Below are 22,627 nucleotides of genomic sequence, written 5' to 3'. Positions count from 1 at the left end.
CCTTCAACAAGGTTCATATTTTTCAAATAAAAATTAAACCACAAGACCACTGCAAAAACCCTATGCTACTCTTAAGTCACCTCTTCTCTAGACTACTTTATTTCCCTTTTGCAGACACTTATTCATTAAATGAATATAAACCATCTTCTGTTGTTACGCTCACGTGATCTTTCCTTTAACTAGTATACCCCATTGTATCTGAATCAAAACAATTTGATCTCTTCTTCAAAATGCATTAAGTTCTTCCATTCCTTTGTAACATAATCATGAAAATTAGCTATTAATATCTTACAAAGAATATATCATATTGAGTTCTCAGAGAAGGCAGCATGTAAGCCAGTTTCTAATAATCATTAGAATCTGATCTTGCTGTTTCTGGAAAAGGGAAACATTTAGAGTTTTATCCACCTAAGCCAAATAAAAAGGGGTACCCAAAATACTGGATGCACAGACCCATTTGTCAAAGGGGTTCACCATTACTGTATAAATCTAAGGTATTTCATTGTCTTGACAGTAAAATTAGTTGTCAAGACAACCCTAGAATTTTGCTTATCAATTGATTAGAAGATAAAAATATCAATTGATTAGAAGATAAAAATATCAATTGATGGAAGACAATAAAGAAGTCCAAAGCACAAGAAAAGCCACTAATAGATAGATATAGAAAGAAATATACAGATAGAGACTGTTCAGTTACAAAGTTATCACTCAGTCTCAGAGGTAAAATGGACCTTAAAAATTATGTAATCTAATCCTGTTTCAGAAATGAGAAAATTAAAAAGGCCTAAGATCATCCAGAAAGATAGGGACAGAGCCAGAATTAGAATTCAGGTTTCCTGATTGTCAGTACTCTTTCCACTCTATGACTTTTACAATTTCTTCCTTTCTATTATTGTTCTATTTGGAATTGTGAGATCTATTTTAAATTAAAAATGAATTTATTAATTCCCAATTTATTTATAAAGACCTTAGTATAGCCTATCAAGTGACATATCTATGCATTTTTTCCCAGTATTTTGGTTTTCATCCCTGAAGCTCTCCAAGATAAAACCACTTGGCCCATCATGCTACCCAAAAACAGCCATCACTCATAATCTCAATAGCAAGGACAAATAGCTTCTTAAACATGTAATTCAATCCCCCCACCAATTTAGTGAAAGAACTGGCACAGTCTTCTTTAAAAAAAATTTTCCAGGAAGAGTGACCATCAAAGGATTTATTTAAAACCTGTCTACCATGTTTCCCTGAAAATAAGACCTAGCCAGACAATCAGCTCTACTGCGTCTTTTGGAGCAAAAATTAATCTAGGACCTGGTCTTATTTTACTATAATATAATGTAATATAATGTAATATAGTATAGTATAAATATAATATAATATAATACAATATAATACTGGGTCTTATATTAATTTTTGCTCCAAAAGATACATTAGAGCTGATTGTCTGGCTAGGTCTTATTTTTGGGGAAACATGGTACTACTTGTATCTCACAACTTACATCTTTGAGGACTGACCACTTTACAGTATAATACATTTGACATCTAGATTTTAGTCTTAATAATCTGAACTTCAATTTGTTTGTATGTGGAATGTACCATGTTAAATGTATTAGCAATATTCAAGAAATTAGCTTCAACAAACATTTGCTGACCAATTCCACCATAATGCCTCCAAAATACTATCCTCTAATATAGGTACTCCCTACTGCAAACTGGAGGTAGTGTTCTTCAAAAGATACCCAGAAAGGGAAATTCTTCCTATTAAGGCCTATTTATCTATTCATTGATTGTTGTCATATATTATACTAACTAAACTCAACTCCCCATTTCTATTTCAGTTCTTCCAATCTGCTTGTTATCTATCCAGACCTTTGGTGCTTTCCCATAAGAGATAAATCACATTCAGTTACCTAGATAGAAATATCCATATGAGAACTCTTAGCACCATAGACCCAGGTGAGGATTCTATACTAGCCCTGTTCCTTTTCTTCTTTCAGTCTCTCCAAGGATAATACACTCTCTTATGCCTCTATCCCAGGCTAAGAATTATACAGATTCTCACCCCTTGGCATTTGTTTTTAAAATATATCATGTGCACAAATACACATAAATTCAAATATTACCAGTGATTACCTCTAAGAGTTATGGTTATGGGTGATTTTTATATTCTTGTTTTTCTTTATTTTCCATTAATTTCTATAATAAACATGTCACTTTTACAATTAAAGCAGAATGTTTATAAATGTTATCTTTATACAGAACAAAAGACCTTTACTGAAGATCAAAAGAAAAATATATACTTCATTTTTGCCATTAAGAAGTGGAACATAAGTTTAGAATTCATCCCAAAGAATTCCTAAATTAGAAAAAGATGCAATAGACATGATTCACACCTGTTTTTCAGTGGTTTTCTTTCTGGCTTCTGCCCTCTCTTCCAATTCTTCCAATTCATTATCCTCAGGATCAAGGTCGTCATCATCATGTTCAACATCATCATCAAACTCATCTTCATCATCAAAACCCTCTTCATCATCATCTTCTATTTCAGCTCCAGAATCTTCATCATCGTCGTCCTCGTCTTCTTCTTCCTCTTCCTCTTCCTCATCCGTAACATCTCCCGTTTTACCCTCCAGATTACTTAGGTCTGAAATCAAAAGTGCCTGCAAGCCATTTCGTAGTTTGATGTGTCTAGGTGAAAAAAGACAAAAAAAAAAAAAAAAAACGGAAAACACATGAATCAGCTATTCATTACACTATATCAATACAAGTAATCAGCTTAGCAGAATTTTTTAAAACCTCCAAGCACACATTCGCAAAACCAACAGTATTTTTAAATTAATAAAATAGGTTGCTTCTGAAAGGGGAACTTCAAAAGCTTATCAGTTTCTGAGTAGCTGGAGAGAAAAGAGAAGAGAGACACGGCACTGTTTGTATTTTATATACATCGGGTATATTGTACACATCGTTTGTATTTTTAAATTTTGAACTATGAAAATATATTTACTTATTCAAAAACCAAATCTTAGAAGTTAAAATTTTAGAAGGTAAACCCACCACTCAGCCTCTCTTACTATTTTTTTAAATGTATAAGTACTTAATAAACATTCTACCATACTAGAAGACTTTAAGAGAAACATATCCCTCCATATACAGAGCAGTCATATCAGCTTGCATTATCACAGCAAAATCTCAACTAGTTAAACCCTCTTGATTCCCTTTGGCAAAATGTATTTGATATTTTATACCAGTCACCAATTTTTATGGACTAAAAAAATGGCTTCATTTTTAAGAAAACTAAATCCCACAGACTGGTAGCCCTGAAGGAAGACAATGATCCTTTTTAGTAAAGCTGCTGTGCCAGTTTGGTGACTGCAAACTTCTCCTGTTTATCCTCATTCTTTCATGTGTGATTCAGTAAGCATTTACTTAGCAGCTTTTACTGTATCAGATATCACACTATATTGATGGTAAAAACTATAAAAACACATTCCTCACTATCAGGTACTCACTGTCTAGTACAATACAGTACAATTAAGCCACTACAATACAAAATGACAGAGGTAAACATATAATGTTAGAAAAAAGGAAGCAGTCAGGGAAGACCTGAGATAATATACACTTAAGCAATGATGATTTAAAAAAAAAAAAAAAAGGAAAAAAAAGTTCATTTAGCAGTAACTGGAAAGAATAATGTGCAAAGAAAGACAAGGAAGGGAGACTGGATTAAGATGGAAGACTGAACCCATGGATTTATCGCCTTTCGATATCAAAAATCACATTTAAGTAAGCTCAATACCCCAGCCTACTCTTCACCCCCATCCCACACACATACCTCAAGTCTATCTTCAGCAGCCTAAAGAATGCAGATCAGGCATGTTATGAGCTAAACTGTGCCCCCCCCCCCAAAAGTCGTATTCTGAAGTCCTAACCTCTCATATCTCAGAATATGACTGTATTTAGAAATGGGGCTTTCAAGTGGTGATTAAGTTAAAAGGAGCCCATTAGAGTGGGCCCTAATCTAATCTGACTGGTGTCTGTATAAGAGGAAATTGGGACACAGAGACACTGGACGCGTGCACACAAATGAAAGGCCATGTGAGGACACAGCAAGAAGGCGGCCATCTGCAAGCCAAAGGGAGAGGCCTCAGAAGAAACCAAGCCTACTGACACCTTGAAGAATTGAAAAAAAATAAATTTCTATTGTTTAAGCCACCCAGTTTGTGGTATTTTGTTATGGCAGCCCTAACGGACTAAAATAAAGCATTTCCCTTTTCAAAAACCATCAATGGTTTCCTATCATACTTGGAATAAAATCTAAAATCCCTACCAGGGCCTAGAAGGCTCCACATTATCTGGTGGTACCCCACTACCGCTCCAATCTTCCTTCATTCTTTTTGTTCTGACCAAATGACTTTATTGTTGTTTCCTGAACATTCCAAACAGGCTCCCACACCAGGGCCTTTGTGCTTGCTATTCTCTCAGCCCTAAGGCTCTTGCCCTAAATAGAGTATTTGCATGGCTGCTCCATCTCTTTCAAGCCTTTGCTGAAATGCCCCCTTTTCAGAAATATGTTTTCTGACCACACATCTAAAATCGCACCCCAGTCAATCTCTATCCTTTTATCCTCCTTTAACTTTTTCACACCACTTATCATCACTTGAGTTTGGGTTTTTTCCTGCGTGAACTTTTAGAATGTTAGCTGGGAGAGCAGGGCTTTTCTTTTTCTTCACAGCTTATATCAGCAGCACCTAAGACATTGCATAGGAAACATTTAAGCACTTAGGAAACATTTAAGATACATTTGTTGAAGGAACAAAATGTTAAAGCCTAAAGGGGGCCTGATACAAGATAGGTACTTAAAATCTGCTAAATGAAACAAAACATGAGATAAAATCTAACATCTAGTTTTATAAAAATAAATAAAATCATGACTACATATGTATACATTAAATGTATAAAAAGGTATAGCAAAAGAAGTAAAAGGATACAAACCAAATGTAACAGTAATATATATATGTATATGTACATATATACATATATATATGTATATATATATATGGATAGGACTAAAAGTAGAGCAGGATACAAAAAACTTTCACATTTTACTCTGTAATTTCTATTCATTTTCAATCTTTTGTAATAAAAATGTCCATTTATTATTTGTGTAATAAAAATAATAAAAATTAAAAACCCACTCCTTAACAAATTAAGAACACACACACAAAAAGTCCTTCACTTTCTGGAGGGTTAACTTCTATAAATCAACATTGAATCTACTTAAAAGACAGTCATGGACAAAATGCTCTTTATCATCACTTCTATTCAACACTGTATTGGAAGTCCTAGTCCATCAAAAAAGATCCAAACTATATCAATAGAAAAAATTATGAGGCAAAGAGATTGAAAACTAAAATAAGATGCTCAATGCCAACACCCCACTTTTCCCTCTTCTCCAACTGCCCAGCTGTACCCTTTACTTTGTCGTCGGTCGGGATTTAACTCTCCTCCTCCCCCTTCTCTATCTCTTCTACACCTCCTCCATGGGAACTTCCTACTGACCTATAGGAGACTCAGAACAGAAAACCAGACCAGGATAGAATAGGAAAACAAAACAAAACAAAACAAAACAAAACAGAAATTCCGGCAGCTCCCCTTAGAAAAGCCAGTCTCAGCACAAGGAGAACCAGCCATAATCTACTCTCCTTGTACTAGGACAGAATTAAGGAATTAAGGTTTGCTGGGAAACTCCTGTAGAGGAGTCTGCTTTTATTGTAAAAATTCAGGTCACCTTAAGAAGAATTGTAGAAGACTGAAATGGGTTTAGAAAAAGAAACAGTAGCAAGCAAGGACTAGGACAGCACATTTCCCCTTCTCCTTACTTAAACACTTCAGGAGAAACTGAAATTACCATAAAAAGGGAAACTACTAAGGCCTTTGTAGATCTGGGGCTACTTTATCTTTTCTTAACCCAGTTAAGTTGCTCACTCCCTTGAACTAAACTTCGGTACAAATGGTAAGGACACCTAATCAACCAATGTCTGTTTTTAAATCAGACTCTGTTCCCTTTCAGTTAGGGAAAATTATGAAGCAACGTATATTTTTACTAGTCAAATCTGCCCCAATTCACTTCATAGGGCAAGACTTTCTTAAAATCAATGAGGCCCACATGTCCTCTGCCCGGGGTGAAATGTATTTAGAACTAAATGAATCAGATACTAAACCAATTGGGAAAATTATGATTTTTTTAAAAAACCTCCACAAGAGGAAACTAATCTTGAGACCAACTAAATGTTTGTTACAAGATGTTCCAAGGCAACTTTGGGCTTTTTCCAGTACAGACATTGGCAAGATTAAGTCAGCCACTCCTATTAAAATAACTATTGACAATACTTTGCCTCCACCTAATATTTCACCAATATCCTTTAAGACCTGATGCACTAGCTGTAATTAATCCTATTATATAAGATTACTTGAAAGAGGGCTTATAATTCTGTGTATAAGCTCCTGTAATTCTCCTATCCTTCCATTAAAGAAACCAAATGGAAAAGAATGGAGATTGGTACAGGATCTCATAGTTATAAGGAAAGACATCCTACTGTTCCAAATACATACCTGTCTATCAGCCATTCCTGTGGACTGCCAGTATTTTTCAGTAATAGATTTATGTAGTGCCTTTTTAGTATTCCTGTAGAAAAAGACAGGAACTACCTCTTTGCTTTCACCTGGGAAGATCGAGAGTTTACTTGGACAGTAATACTCCAGGGATATACGGCGAGTCCCACCTATTTCTCTCAGATCCTAAAAGCTGATTTGAATTATGCTGAATTTCCCAGAAATTCTAATATGTGGATGACTTTTATGCTCTGGAGCATATTAGACTCCCAAGAGGACACAATTCACCTATTACAACAGCTAGCCATAAAGGGACATAGGGTCTCAAGGGACAAGCTTCGATTTAGTATCTGAAGATGGACTACTAATTAATCCAGAAAGACTTAAAGGAATCTTATCCTTTCCCCCTTCCAAAAACAAACAAACAAACAAACAAAAAACAGTTTAAAGGGTTCATGGGTCTAATTGGATACTGTCACAATTAGGTTCCAAATTTTTCATTAATGGTCCAGCCTTTATATGTCTTATTACAAATCACATCAACCTGATTCAATTCAGTGGAACCCTGTAGGCAAACAAGAGAAGCTCTAGAGGAAGTATTATGTAAAGCTCCAACTCTGGGACACCTTAATTATAAATTTTCTTCCTTTTTTATAAATGAAAATAAATGCTTTAGGAGTTTGAACTCAAAAACATAGAGAGCCTCAGAGACCTATAGGATGTTATAGTCAGCAGTTAGGCTCAATAGACAAAGGGCTCCCCCTCTCTGCATGACCGCCATCTCTGCTACAGCTATGTTATGCAAACAAACAGAACTACCATGTTTCCCCGAAAATAAGACCTAGCTGGACAATCAGCTCTAATGCGTCTTTTGGAGCAAAAGTTAATATAAGACCCGATCTTATATTATGTAAGACCCGGTCCTATATTATAGTAAAATAAGACTGGGTCTTAATTTTTGCTCCAAAAGACGCATTAGAGCTGATTGTCCAGCTAGGTCTTATTTTCGGGGAAACACAGTAGTTGTGGGCTCTACTTTATTTAAGTTCCTCATGCTGTTGAATCTCCACTGAACTCTCATCACACTCAACACTTCTGTCAGTCAACTGGCTTCTTATGAAGTATTCTTGCTTTCTGTGCCTAATATTACTGTAACTCGATGTTAAAAGTCTTAACCCAGCAACTTTGCAACCTTCTTTGCAGAATGAAGATGTCCATTACTGTGTTTTGCTTACTGACCACCTTCTGGTTCCTAGGAATGATTTATAGGAAACTCCTATTGATAATGCTGACTGAATTTGGTTTACAGATGGATCGTTATCTGAAAGATGAACAGGGACATTGCCAAGCTGAACATGTAATAACTTCCATGGTGGACATAATAGAAGGTTCTTATTTATTTACCTGAATAAGATCTGCCCAACAAGCTGAATTAATTGCTCTAACTTGAACTTGTCAACTGGCAAAAGATCAAATAGCCAATATTTACACTATAATATTTATAATATTATAGTTGCTATAACTTTGGTGTAGCTCACAACTTTGGAACGTTGTGGAAGCAATGAGGCTTCTTAACTCCCTCAGGGCAGCCCATAAAGAATGGAAAACAGGTTGCAGAATTATTAGATGTCATACAGCAACCAAAACAATTGACAATCGTCAAAATTCCTGGACATTCTAAAGCTGCCACCATGGAAGCAAAAGAAAATAATTTAGTTGATGCTGCAACTAAACAAACAGCAACAGGCAACCAAATTATCCAGACCAGAGCATGTGTCTTCTCCCTATTAAATCAGTAAAAGACTCTCTTCTACAGTTCCAACGAACAGCTGCAAAAGAAGAAAAGAGGATATGGTAACAAAAAGAGGGAAACTTTGACCCAGACACAGATATAGTTTGGTCCCAAGTAAAAATCAGTCTTACAGATAAGAGCTCATTACCTATGCTTCAACATGTACATGTACTGGGGTCCTAAAAAGATGATTTTGTGGAGTAAACAATATTACTGGGAACTTTCTCCTACTGTAGCTCATAAAGTATACAGCAGATGTTCTATCTGTCCAAAATATAACCCTGGAAAATCATTCCACGGGTCCCAAGGACATTTCCCACTTCCTTTAGCTCCACTTTGAGGTATGGTAATTAGATTTTGTCAAATGCCACCATCGCATAAATATAAACATGTGTTAATTATGATTTGTATGTTTTCTCACGGGGTTGAGGCATTCTCCTTGCAGGAGAGCAACAGGCTTAACAGTAGATAAATTGTTAATGTAAAAAAATAATTCCCCATTGGGGAATTCCCTGAGTTACATAATAACTGAAAGACTCATTTCACTGGGCAAATGCAATCCATTTGTAACATTCGTCCTATTCTACAGCATTTTCATTGTGCTCATGAACCGTTCTCTAGATTGGTGTGATGTACAAATGGTATAATTAAAAGTCAACTAGGTAAATTTTCAAAGGCTTTAATCACCCAAAACCTCTCCCTATGGTGCTCCTCAATCGGAGATCTACTCCTTTTGATAAACAGCATTTCTCCTTATTAAACAGTCCTGGTCGCCCTATCCATCTGGATGAAGGAACATATGAGCCAACCTTACTAAAAGGAGACATTTTGCATTGTTATCAAGGACTTATTAACCAGCTTAAAGAAACTGATAAATTTGTCACTGAGTCATTTCATAGTGTGCTCCCAGAAGACAAACACTTCAAAGACCACAACTTAAAACGAGGAGATTCTGTCCATTGGAAAAGAAATCAATTAAAGACTCTCTCCAACCTTGTGGGAAGGGATGTTGTAAGGTCTTAGTAATTAATCCATGTGCAGCTAAACTCAAGGATTCACATTTCTCATTTAAAAAAAAAAGAAAAAAGTAGCTAACCATGAATGAATATCTGCCCTTGTCTCTGACACTCACCTCTCCCTACAGCGGACATCAAAGGCTCCTCAAGGATGAGAAGCCCCACATCAGAGGTGGATAGCTATCCCAAGACATCGAGAAGGACTGTATACCTACAAATTGATGTTAAACTTAAAAAAATAAAAATTGTTTCTTTACCTGTCTTCTAATATTACTCATAATAATAGTTATACTTGTTCTTTGGGCTTCTCTCAAAACTTGGTCTTATACAGCCCAACTGTTAGTAATTGCTAAAGGTGTATAATTTTTGTATTATTAATACTCTTTTTATGGTTTCTCTTTTGAAATTTAGAAGGAATGCTATTGCAGAAAGAAGAAAAGGGGTGTGGGTGTGTTTGAGAGAAGTTAAAAGGAAGCAGTTTGTCCTAGTAAGTTGGTTACTTCTGAATGTGTAAAAAGAGACAAACTGAGAAGAACAAGGGAAGTTGTGGAAGGATAGTGGAAAAGAATATTAAGAAAGGAATTTTATGTATAAACATTAGCATCCAATTATGGGAACATGCTTATTCACTAACCCAACAAGGACTAAGTATATTAATTCAGATGGAAGCTGAAGTAGCTACTAAAAAAAAAAAAATGGCCCTCTATAACAGCTGCTGAGGCACAGGATATTTACTTAGGAAACTCTTACTGTCCTCCTGGCCTCTGGAAATTTTTAGATGGTAATTGTAATTTACACCATTGTATTCTTACAGCGTTGGCCCCAATTAAACCTTAAAGTTACAGTTCCCAATTGCACAACTAGCAGGAATCAGATGAATAATGAACGAAAACTTGAGCATGTCCAATGGGAAGAAGATGGGCCAAATAATGATGATGATGATGATGCCAGTAAATAGGAACCCATCTAATGGTCAGATTGTAAAAACCGAAGAGTCTATGGTGTACCCTCAAACTATAAGTAAATGTGTATTAGATGCAAAATACAGAAAAGTGAGACAGACCACAAAACTTGCTGGCAGGTTAGAAATGATCCAGAGTTTTTTTTCTTAATGAAGGCCTGTAAGACCTGATTGCCTCTCATTTACCTGTCTTCCTTTTGAGAAAAATTCAACCTTGACTTCCATCCAAGGCAGGGTCTTGCCCCACCCCCAATGGTTCACACCATTTCAGCAAGGCAAATAATGACACTAAGACTTCCTAGGGATGAGACTTCTTAGCACAATGGGACCACATTACCTAAACAAGAGGTCAGTCGTTTATCCTTCAGATTGATGTGTTAAGTGTGGACAAAAAAGGGACCACATACTAAACCTGACAAGCTCAGGGGAGACCTGCATGGCAGACCCTACAAACTCAAGAGACCAAAAGTAACCACATAGGATGATCTGAACATTAAAAATTTCTAACTAAAAGCAGGTCATGGTGGGTAGTCACACCCTAGACCTATAGCTTCCTTAACAAAGGTCTATCTTTACCATAAGTGAGACTGTCTATTGTCTTTTTGCATCTAAGATACATACTTTTGAAATGTCAGAGCAATCTCCTTTTCTAGGTCCCCTCAGGGCACACCCACAGTACCTGAGCAAGAGCTCACAGAACCCCTCATTTTTATCTTGTTCCTCAAATACCATTTCACTGTGCTGTAAATGTTATTAATTATCCAGTACCCACCAATGTAAAAGAAGTATGTCTCTCCATTTTGTTATCCAATCCCAAAGATGTACTCCCACTTTGCTTTCTCCCACCCCCTTAAATCTACCACCAATGGATTTCATGTAACCCTCCTTATGTCTCCTTTCATTCTAATGTATAAAATAAGATGCAAAGCTGCCATTCTCTAGAGCATTTTCTCAATCCATTGAAATTTTGCTTCCCAGCAATTGTCATCAGCTTAGCTCAAATAAACTCATAAAAATTCTCTGCAGATTTGGATGTTTCTTACACTATCAATTGCAATGTTTTGAGACAAGATTAAAATTTTTCTGTAGAACAGCCTTCAACCAGTATTCTCAAATACCAAATGGCTTTAGAAATTAGCTGTTGCTGCAGACTTGGTCATGTTTCTTAATGAATTCACCCAATATTACAAAACAGCACCTATGTGAAGTCATTTCAAGAATAACTAATGTTGTCTGAATCACAAGTAATGGCAAACTGCTTTATACATTTCCTGTGCTGTCAAAAGTTAAAACAAGTAGCTATATCTCCATTTCCATACAAATTTGTTTTCCTATAGGTCCAGCAGTGGTTTTTCAGAACTTGGTGAAAACACAAAATAAATTTCCTTATTTCAAAGCCCTTTTAATTGTGCAATTGAAGGGCTTCCACCTAATTTTCAATCAGAAGTGATTAATTTACAATGCAATGACATGCTAAAAGGCTAAAATATTAAAGACTCTAACAGGGTTCTATAAATGCCTTTTAAGAAATGAATATGCTCAAATAAAATCATATGCTCATGGATTGATTATCAGTATTTGGCAGTAACTGTCAGTGTGAAAACACATTTTAAAAGATATATGTAAAAACATCATTACAAATCATTATTAACAGATGAACATTTGCAATCACCTTTGATGACAGGCAACACTAACTCTGAATTCCCCCAAAGCAAAATGTGATCCCTATAAAAAATAATTCCATTCTTCTCAATTGAAGACCTGTATTACCCCCCAAAAAAAGTACGATTATATTTTGAACTTCATAAAAAATTTTATTAAGAATGTGCAATTTGTTTTCTTTCTTGTTATATATGTACCTATATAATACCCTTAATTTTGTCTCTAGACTGACAAAAGCCTAAAATATTTATTATCTAGCCCTTTACAGAAAACATTTGGTGACAGAAATCTGGGATACAGATTTTTCAAAAGGTGTGCTTGAACAACCGGTTGTCCATACTTTTTTTAAAAAAAGTAATAAAATTAGATCCTTACCAAAATGTAAGAAGCTAAACTACAAAACTTTCCGAAGAAAATAAATAAGATGAAAAAAGCACAAACCATAAACAAAAAGATGAATAAACCTGATTAAATTTTAAGACTTTCTAAACAAAGGGTAAAAATAAGCTATATAGACTGAGGATGTATTTGCAACTCATAACCAACAATATATATAAAAAAAGGAAAATAACCCAATAGAAAAATGGTCCATTCATAAAAGGAGAACTCCAATTGCCAAGAAACATGAAATAATGCTTGATTTTATTAGTAACAAGAGAAAATGCAAATAAAAAAGATTTTTTTAAAAGAGAAAAATATTTCCCATAGATCAGGCTCTCAATTTTTTAAAAATCTAACCATATCAAAAGTGGGTAGGAATGTATAGAAGCAGGAACGCTCATGATCTACTGGTGCAAATGTAAAATAGTACAACCAATTATAAGAGTACTATGGCAACATCTAGTAAGGTTAAAAATAAATCATAAACTTATAGGTAGGTAGGTGCTTACCAGTATATAAATTCTCAAATGTGTGCACGAAGAGTCATGTATAAAAATGTTCACTGAAGCACTGGAAACAACTTAAATGCCCAACAATCAAAGAAAAGATAAACTGTGGCACAATCATAAAATATAATATAAAATTGGGAATAATCTAAATGACCAATAACAGGAAAACAGATAAATTATGATTTATTCATACAACAAGATATTAAATAGTATTTAACACAAGTAACTAGTACTATACTTATCAGCATGGACAAATCTCAAAAACACTGTTATACCAAAAAAATAAAAAATAAAAAGCAGTTTATGAGACATCCAATGTGATATAATTTTTATTTCTATGCCTGTTAAAACATGCAAAAACAGTAATATATACTGTTCACAGATAAATGTATATTTAATAAAAAGTACAAAAATATACATAGGAATGGTATATATACCAAATTCAGATAATGGTTAATGCTGGAAAAAGAGGGTAGGAAATGCTATGGGAGGAGGGAATACACAAATAGCTTTAAGTGTGTCTGTACGATTTTATTTCTTTAAAAAAAAATTTGATCTGAAATAAAAACAAGAAATAAAAATATATTTAAAAAGGAAAACATATCCTGAAAAACATATCCTCATATAACAATCAGGCCAGAGGAGAAAAGGATGAAGGAGTCAGAGATGTAAGTAAGACTTTATGAGACAGGCACTAATTATAAGCACTGGGGGCAGTGAACAAAATGAAGTCCTTGCTCTCATAAACAAGTAAATATATATGAAAGGGCGGTAAGTGCTATGAAGAAAAATAAAACAGAGCAAGAAAGAGTATAGGGGTGGGGAACCTGAGTATAATTATTTTATAAAGGGTGCTATTTAAAGCTACTAGACTAGATGAGGTAACATAGGGAGCAAAGGTAGGCAGGGAAGAGAAAAGGTTCAGGATTGAGCAGCAGACACTCCAAAATTTAAAGGTCAAGGAGATGAGGAATCTGCGAATGAGGCAGAAAGAGAGCTAAGAACAGTGATAACTTGGAAGCCAACTGAAAAAAAGCATTTCAAGTAGGAAACTAGTGATCAACTGTGTCATATACCCTAGAAACAGACCAGATCACCAGAGTTTACCATATATGTATGTATGTATATATATATATATATATATATATATATATATATATATATATATATATATATATATAAATAGTAAGAAAAGAACTTGAGAACTGACCAAATATAAAGGTTATTGGTGATCTTGAAAATAGCTTTTTGGTACAGCAATAATGACAAAAGCCCACTCTGAGTTCAAGAAATAATGGAAGTAGATGAACTGCAGGTTGCAAGTACATGCAAGTCTTTTAATAAGCTTTGCTATAACAGAAACCAAGAAATTTAAGTAGCTGGAAGGGCATAGCTCCAAAGAGGATGTGGAGAAAAGAAATGTTTTTCCCTAGAAGATACGAACAATTACAGCATATATGTATGTTCACGGTAATGATCCTATAAGAGGTGGAAACGGATAATGCAGTATGGAACGGGCACTGAGATAACTGATGGATGGAATCAATAAAGAGGAGATGGGATCTACCGTGTTTCCACGAAAATGAGACAATCAGCTCTAATGCATCTTTTGGAGCAAAAAATTAATATAAGACCCAGTATTATATTATATTATATTATACCCAGTCTAAGACCAGCTCGTATATTAATTTTTGCTCCAAAAGACACATTAGAGCTGATTGTCTGGCTAGGTCTTATTTTTGGAGAAACACGGTAGTACACAAGTAGAGAAATGATGGGTTTTAGTACAGACAGTTGATTTATTAATAACAGAAGAAAAGGCATGCAAAGACAAAGAAACAAAGTTTCTCCCTAAAAGAATTTCAGCACAATGGAGAGGAAAGACAAATAGGACTTAACAAAAATATGAAATAGCTTGAAAAAAAATACAGTACACAAGAGTGTAAATAACTCACATGTGGGAGGAGAAAAGTGAAGGAAAAGAGTCAAAGGATTCACAGAGGAGGTAATGCTTGAATCTGCAAGGCAAACGTGACCAAAGAGTACATACACCACGTGCCAAGAAAAGGAGCACATAACAGCACCAAAAAAGATAAAGCTAGAAAGTTAAAAACCAAAAAATGGAAGGCCTTAGACCTTATCTGCCATGGTAAGAAGTTTGCTTAGAAGGAACCAAATGAGAGAACATAATCATTTTATACTGTTAATTAGTGCTCAGTACCTGCTCAGTAATACCGGGGATGTCAAAAAAATGTATACACCTGACTTGTATCCATCTTTTGTTACTGGTATATATTGAGTATTACAATTTTAATAGTTTTTGCCTTTCTTAAAATGTGTATACATTTTTTTCTGGCACCCTCTGTATATTTTCATAGAATAGCATTTAGGCTATCATGTAATAAGAGCACTATCTAATAGAGTTACTATAAAGAGTAAGCAGATAACACTGTGACATAATACTATGTGAACGCCTTAGAACAGTATAGTACACAATAAGCACTCAACAAAATACCAGTTATTATTATTAAAATGAAAACTATTGGTGGTTGTAATAAAAATATAAAATCCCTCTAAACACCTCTCCAGAGGACCAAGTGAACTTTCCAGACTACGGTATACATCCAAACCTTCTAAAAACAAGTTTAATTCTGGTCCATCCAAGTAATTGAAGCCCCACCACCACCAAAAATATATATATATATATTAGAAAGGGACTATAAATCTACTCAGTTTCCTGTGAGTTGGACAGGCTTAATGAATGATTTCATTCTAGGAATCAGTATGAACATGAGACTTATGTCAGAGTGCAAGTCCCATAACAAACCATCTTGTCTGGTAGGTCCCAATTAGAGAATATCCTACAAACAGACCAGATCACCAGAGGTTACCTTATGTATCTACCAGACCCATTATGATTGGATCCATACCAAAGATTCAGTTGGGAATAAACAGGCTTCTGAGGTAAAGGAAATGTGACAATCTAAACGGCTTATAAAATGACGATGATGAAATAATGGTATATCTATCTACACAACGGACTTCTAGGTAAACACAATATATTAAAAAGCACGTAAGAAAATGTTCCTGACATTGTTAAATATGGTATCATACCATTTTTAAGACGTTATAAATGCATAGCGAAAAGGAATAAAGGCTGTAAGAAATGCTCAAAAACCCACAACTTCTCTCTTAGTATTTCCTAAGTATGCTTCACCTATTCTCCACATTCGTTATTTCAAACCCTCACCTTTAGATACACAAACGATTAAAAATGCCATACTTTACCCATATCTCTATTCTAACACCTATTACATGTAATGCATTTCTGCTTCAGTATCTGCTCTATGACTCCACCAGGAGTCTAGATGGACTAGAATTCTCTGAAGACAAAAGAGTCCTTACCATTGTTTAGTTCTTCAAAAACAGAGATCTCTTTAGTGCTAAATCTTATTTCCAAAAGAAAGTTTGGTTAGGAATGTTCCTAATCTTACTAGCCCATCAGTCCACATAGAAGAAATCAGTCTAAGGAATGGTAACAAAGATACATTTATTCAAGTCATATTAGCATTAAAAAAATTTAATGTATTTTAACCTTGAAAGTGCTCACTTTATTAAATGAGCTTGAATCTCACAAGGTAAGACCTAGCTTGCCTCTACTTTACAATATAAAACTAAGAGGGTACAATCAAAATCGAGTTTTGAATTCAGGTATCAGACCAAGAGACTGGATGGTGTCAAGTTCCTAGAATTTACATACACGTAAGTACATGATTTTACCAGTGTATATACACTACAAATGCAATTGCTGCCTCATATAAAAAAGCATTACTATTCCACGGGTTTTAGTTGAAAGGTAAACAAATAAACCCATGTTCTTCCCATGCAATACAAAAGAAAATGTTCTCTCATGTACAATTCTTCTCATGTCTTAGATGTGTCTAAAGCATCTACTCAGAAGTGAGTCACCCCACTCCTATTTCGAAAGCCAGCAGATATTAGTATTCTCAATGCAGTTGTCCTGCTTACTTGGATCTGTTCATCAATATATAATAGTAAACAACATAATACATGTTTAGAATTAACCTGTACCTTATTCAGCCCGCATCCATTATTTTCTATAGTATAGTGAGAATTTACATAATCCCCTTACTTGTAACAGTCTGACCAAAATTTAATAAAAGGGCTTGCTTACCCTTCAGAAGCTTACATGCCTTTTCAATATAGTCTTCTTCTCTCCCGCACATAAATAAGGGGTCTTTTTACAAACAGGTTAAGTGTTTTATATTTAAGTCAATGCACTATCACTAATCCTGTCCATCTAGAATTTCCACTTTACACCAATAAAGATTTGAACAATAGTTCCCAATCTGGAGTCCTTTAATCCTTCCAGAAGAGAGGGAAGTCAACACTTATCAAGCATTTATACAGATCCCTAAAAAAGCAGAAATATTCCTGGAAATATGCTTAACATTTTTAAAAAGCTGAATACAAATTACACATATACAGAAGTAAAATTCCACAGGCTATTATTTAACGCAGACTGGCAAACAAATTTCTCAAGGCATTATTTCATAACAATATATTCCTTTAATCAGTTCTGCTTGTGGTGCTTATTCACACATTCAACATAATATGATAGATATGTACTGTAACGAACCATGTACAAGTCTGATTGATATACAGTGAAAGGAGGGATTATTATCTGCCTGGAAAGGCTCCGCAGAGATAATATCTGAGCAGGTCCTGGAAGGATAATTCAGCTCTCTGGGCTGCAGATGCCTCATGTCTGTTTCTGGCTACAAAAATGTACAGCATTTGACTTTAAGTTGGGTGACTCTTTAAAAATCATCTAGTACTGAGGTTTTTCACCTTTATTTTAAAGTAACAAAACCTTTTCTTTAGAAGTCTAATTGAAACTTCAATATATAAAACAGATTAAAAGTGGACCTACTCTTTTGAAAGAGAGGAAGTTAGTGGAAAACACAGCTATTCAAATCAACCTTCATTTTAAAACAAGAAAACTGAGACACTAGAAGGGGCAGAGACTTGGCAAAAGACCAAATATAGAAACGCAACAACTTATTCAAAGACTACTTCTTAAGCATTATCTCCTCTTTGAAGTCTTTCCTAACTTTCTCCGTAGGTGCAGTTACCTGCTCCTTACTTTATTCCCCTATAAACCTAGCACATACTTCTATTACGACTTCCATAAAACTTTAGTGCCCTAATTTTACCTTTCTTGTGTCTGGGTCCCTCCACTACACTGGAAGCTTCTTGAAGGCAGGGATTGTCTTAATGATCTCTGTATGCCCAGGACCCAGAATAAAATGTTATTTACTATTATATTTGACCAAGTTTCAGAATATATTTATGATAGCTCAGAACCTGGCACACATTGGGACTTAATAAGTATCTGTTAAATGAACTTGCCAAAAAAAAAAAAAGAATACATCTAAAAGCTTGTTAGAATAGTATCTGAGATAGTGTTATTATATATCTGTATAGACAGACAAAAATTGAAACAGTTATTGAACATTTAATCTGGAAGGCAAAAACCAAGTACCTTTTCCCAAGGTTTCAGTTTTATTCATTTATATATTATGAATTCAACCACGGATCTTTGATGAGAAAAAGAGAAAATCTGGCTCACTCATAAAGATCTCTTTATTGTGCAGCCTGGGAAAATATTAATAGTACAAAGAGTGATGTACTATTAAATTAGGAGACTTGGAGTGAAAGAAGAAATTAGGCCAGTCTTTAACTTGAGGTTAAATCACTTTTTTCTAGACCTCAGCTTCAGTCATCTGCCAAATGGGTATGGTAGAGAGTGGGAAAGTTTTATCGCTAAGGTTCTTTCCTCCTCCAACATTTATAGGCCCTTATAACAAATTGAGATCCAAGAATCCTTCAGCTTTCAACTCAATGAGTAAGAACTTTATAAAAATCAGTAAACGTTGCACTGGATTTAATGACAGAGTTTTCATACCACCTCTGTTATAATTTTTAGCTGTGTAATTCTGAGCAAGACGTAAACTCTCTGGATCTCAATTTTGTCAACCTGTAAATGAAGTTTTTGGACAATACGATCTCTCTTTAAAACTACATCGTTGTCATTAACATTCTATGAAATAAGCTACCTCTGAAGGAAATATTCAGGCGGGGATTGAGCCACCAGTTATTACGAGATGTTTAGAGGATTCCAGCACAAACCAAAAGTAGAGAATTTCAGAATTAGAAGAAACCTTACAAGACTACGACTTACCCAACTGAGACCCAAGTCCTCACTAATACATTCTTGGAAGAGGTCACCCAACCGTTCTAGTAATGAGAAACCCATGGAAACGAGCCACTTCATCTTAGGCCAACTATAATGCCTAAGTTATTTTACTCAAGCCACACCATCCTCTAGTAACTTCCACCCATTACTTTTACACCTCTTTCTACTAAGGGCACCTCAAATATTTCTGGATAGTGATAATATGCCCCTTAAATATCCTCTCCAAAATTAAAATCCCCAACTCCTCCAACCTTTCCTCGTAATACACCAAGAGTATTTCACCACCCAGCCCGCCTTCCTCAGAGAAACCTCCACTCTTGCTTTAACGTCAAAATTACTCGAACCACCCTTCCCATTCTGACATCCCGATTCCTTGTGGAACCCAGTATCTCCCAGTTGTCCGGCTGATACCACATGGAAGCCCCTAAGTGCCCTTGCCACCTTCACCCAAGGGAGCATTCGGGGTGAGAAGCGTGCCCCTGCTGCTCCTTCGGGAGACACGGAGACAAGAAGGGACCGCGGCAGCAACAGAGAGGCCCGCACCCGGCTCTCCAACCCGGTCCAGGCCTCCTCCCTCACCGGTATTGCTTGGGGTCGCTGGGAGACTTGACGATCTCTGGGTCTCCGGCATTACTGAGAGACCCACTCCGTCCCTCCTCCTCAGACTCATCGGCTCCTAGACGGGCCACTCGGCCGCTCTCGCCCAAATCCTGTCCGTTGGGCGGCAGGGCAGGGCAGCTGCAGGTAGACTTCGCCTTGTTCCTTCCTGGCATGGTCACAGTAGGAAAGGGTCTGGCTGTAGCCCAGTCTTCGCACCGACCCCGCGCTTGGGTTCTCCACCGCGCTGCGAGCTCCCGCCCGGCCTTACACAACTTCCTCGCGGTGGCACAGACTGCAGCAATCGTGCCTCTGCTCAGCCTTCACCATAAACCCAGAGCGATGAGCATCCCTCTCCCCAGGGCGCACCTCCTCCTCCTCCTCTTCCTCCAGCCGCTCCTCCTCCTCCGCGTTCCAGAGGCGGTGGCGGCCGGCGCTGGTGCTGCCGCAGCCGCTGGGGAGGACAGGCCTGCACCCCTCCCCCAACCCGGTCTCCCGCACGCTAACTTCCCTCTCTCCCCCGCCCTCGCGGCCGCCGATGACGCCACGGGTTCTAGCTAATAAAGAGGCCAGACTGCAGTCACGTTCGCGTAAGCAACCAATGGGTACAGTCAACAAAAGGAAGCCAAGCGACCAGGCCTGATGGTCGGAGCACTCAGACAGCCCTCCGGAAGCTGGGGTGGGCGGGGCGAGGAGGGAGAGGCGGCGCGAGCCACGCGGAGGGCGACGGGAGAAGGGCCGCCCGGCAGCTGCGCCGCGTTTGTGACGTGTGCGGCGAGTTGGTTTGAGGCCGCTCCTGAGGAGTGCTCCGCGCCTCGGGGAACAACCTCCCCAGGAGCAAACCAAGAACCGAGTGGAGAAAACGAATCCCCAAGTTTCTTCCCCCATTCAAGTCCCATGTGCATCCTGCCCCTGTATCCAGGGTGGAGCCTTCGGCCGTGACTCAGCACATCCAAAAGCCGAACGCCGGAAGTATTTTTCTTTGCCGCCGGATGGAAGCTGCTCGCGACTGGAGCGGGGCTGAGGTGAACTCCAGAAATAGGCGTTGCGCTGCTCCACCTTGTCGCCGAGCGCACTTTGGTGGTATTCTCCTTCAAGGCCCAAGAAAGTGCTTAAGAGACCAGTCAGTGTACCTGTGCTTACTCGTCTATGCGACAATATTTTTTAGTTCCTTCGACAAACTAGAGTGCACAGTTCAAGTTCAGCCAGCATGTATTCATTCAGCAGCTACTGCGGCTCAGGCTACTGCCCTGAAGTCAGTGTTCCCGACGTTATTTTCTCCTTGTAATGACCTTTAGTGGGCAAGCATCTAAAGTGTGACGGAAACAGACATTCTCGAAAAATTAAAAATAACACATGTTAATGAGATACAATATACGGGCACCATGAGGCAAGAGATCATAGCACATAAAAGGAGTAGATTCATATGAATGAATGGAGAAACACTGGAAGCAGTGAGATACCTTGATGACTGTTACAAGTCTTTAAGTTCTTGTAGGCCTCCGGAGCTCCACAAATACGGTATAAAATGCACAAAACAAAAATCCTTGTCTTCCTGGAGCTTGCATTCTAACTGGGAGAAACAGATAATAAAATAAAGGATGTGTTTTAAAAATAATGCTGTGACGACAAACAATGCAAGATAGGACAATAAGGAGTTGGAAAGGAGACGTGCAACGATTTGAGGAGGAAATCGTGAAAACTGAACTAGGGCAGCAGGTGAGGTAAATTAATTGAAAAATATTGTTCAAATACCCCAGTTTGTTTTCAGTCAGTGTTTGTCGTTGAATACCTGAAGTGACAGCTGTTTTGACGGTATGTTTTCTTTTAACTCTCCAAAGCAATGGCACCATAAGTAAGAAATCTTCAAATTCAGCCAGTAATTTGAATTTTCTAACCAGAAACAAAGACAGGCCACATCCTCAAGTGTGACTTGTTAAGTTTTCCCTTTAAAAAGACGCCTCTGAATCTTACAAGTCACCAGACTAGAATATATGGTAACACTTCTATAGCGAGGTTTATTCATTCAGCCAACAAATTGAGCTCCGGATGTGTGCCAGACACTGGGAATAGAATAATGAACAAGAAATGTCCCTGTTCTCTTTGGGCTTACAAGAAAACAAGTGAAAGAGACCTTAAATAAGCACATACATTTTAAAATTTATCATTGTGACTAGTTCTAGAAGGAGAAATGCAGAGGGAGCTAGTCTGGTCAGAGAGTTTTCATAAAAGAGACATTTAAGCTTAAATTTGAAAAATGTACTGGAATTGGTATAGGAATGTGTAGGAATAGACTTGTTCAGAAGCTCCAAGAAAACAGATAATATGACTAAAATGTAGTATTCTAACAGCAAAGGGAAAGTGAGTTAGTGGTCAAGATCATATAGAAGAGTAAAAAGTCATTGCCTTGTCTATTTTATGTATTACTGGATTCCTAGATTCTAGGATAGTGGCTGGCACATTATAGGTACTCAGTATAGTGGGTGAACAAATGAAACAGGAAACAAAATATATGGTAACACAAGTGTTTTCCAAGTAGATCTCTCTGGTTGCTGTGTGAAAAATAGTTTGGATGGTGGGTGGGTGGGGGATGGGGGATGGTCGAGGGCAAGACTAGAAGTAAAAGGAGAGAAAGCAATTAGGAGGGTATTAATGTTGACACTAGAAAACGATAACTTGGATTTCAGGAGTGATAGTAGAGATGGAGAGACATATACAGATCTGTCTTATATTTAGGAGATGGAATTGACTGGTTTTGGATGGTAATTGATTTTATGTGGGAGAATGAAGAAGAAAGATGTGACCAGTATATATAGT

At 37.0% G+C, this 22,627-nt stretch overlaps 1 protein-coding gene across 1 annotated transcript in view; it reads right to left on the bottom strand.

Moving 5' to 3' along the window:
- The window catches only part of NRDC (nardilysin convertase), a 62,477-nt gene extending 42,133 nt beyond the window's left edge, over positions 1 to 20,344 (bottom strand). Inside the window, exons 1-2 of the mRNA XM_081057523.1 lie at positions 19,793 to 20,344; positions 2,394 to 2,688 (exon numbers count right to left, since the gene is read on the bottom strand). Coding sequence (XP_080913649.1) covers positions 2,394 to 2,688; positions 19,793 to 19,986 — 489 coding nt within the window. The 5' untranslated portion in view covers positions 19,987 to 20,344. The remainder of the gene's footprint in view (positions 1 to 2,393; positions 2,689 to 19,792) is intronic.
- Positions 20,345 to 22,627: the final 2,283 nt, after the last annotated feature.

The sequence above is a fragment of the Rhinolophus hipposideros genome (genome assembly GCF_964194185.1).
Source record: "Rhinolophus hipposideros genome assembly, chromosome: 8".
In the NCBI taxonomy this organism is placed as follows: Eukaryota; Metazoa; Chordata; class Mammalia; order Chiroptera; family Rhinolophidae; genus Rhinolophus; species Rhinolophus hipposideros.
Note: the sequence above shows the minus strand (reverse complement) of the source record. Positions and strands in the feature narration are given on the sequence as shown.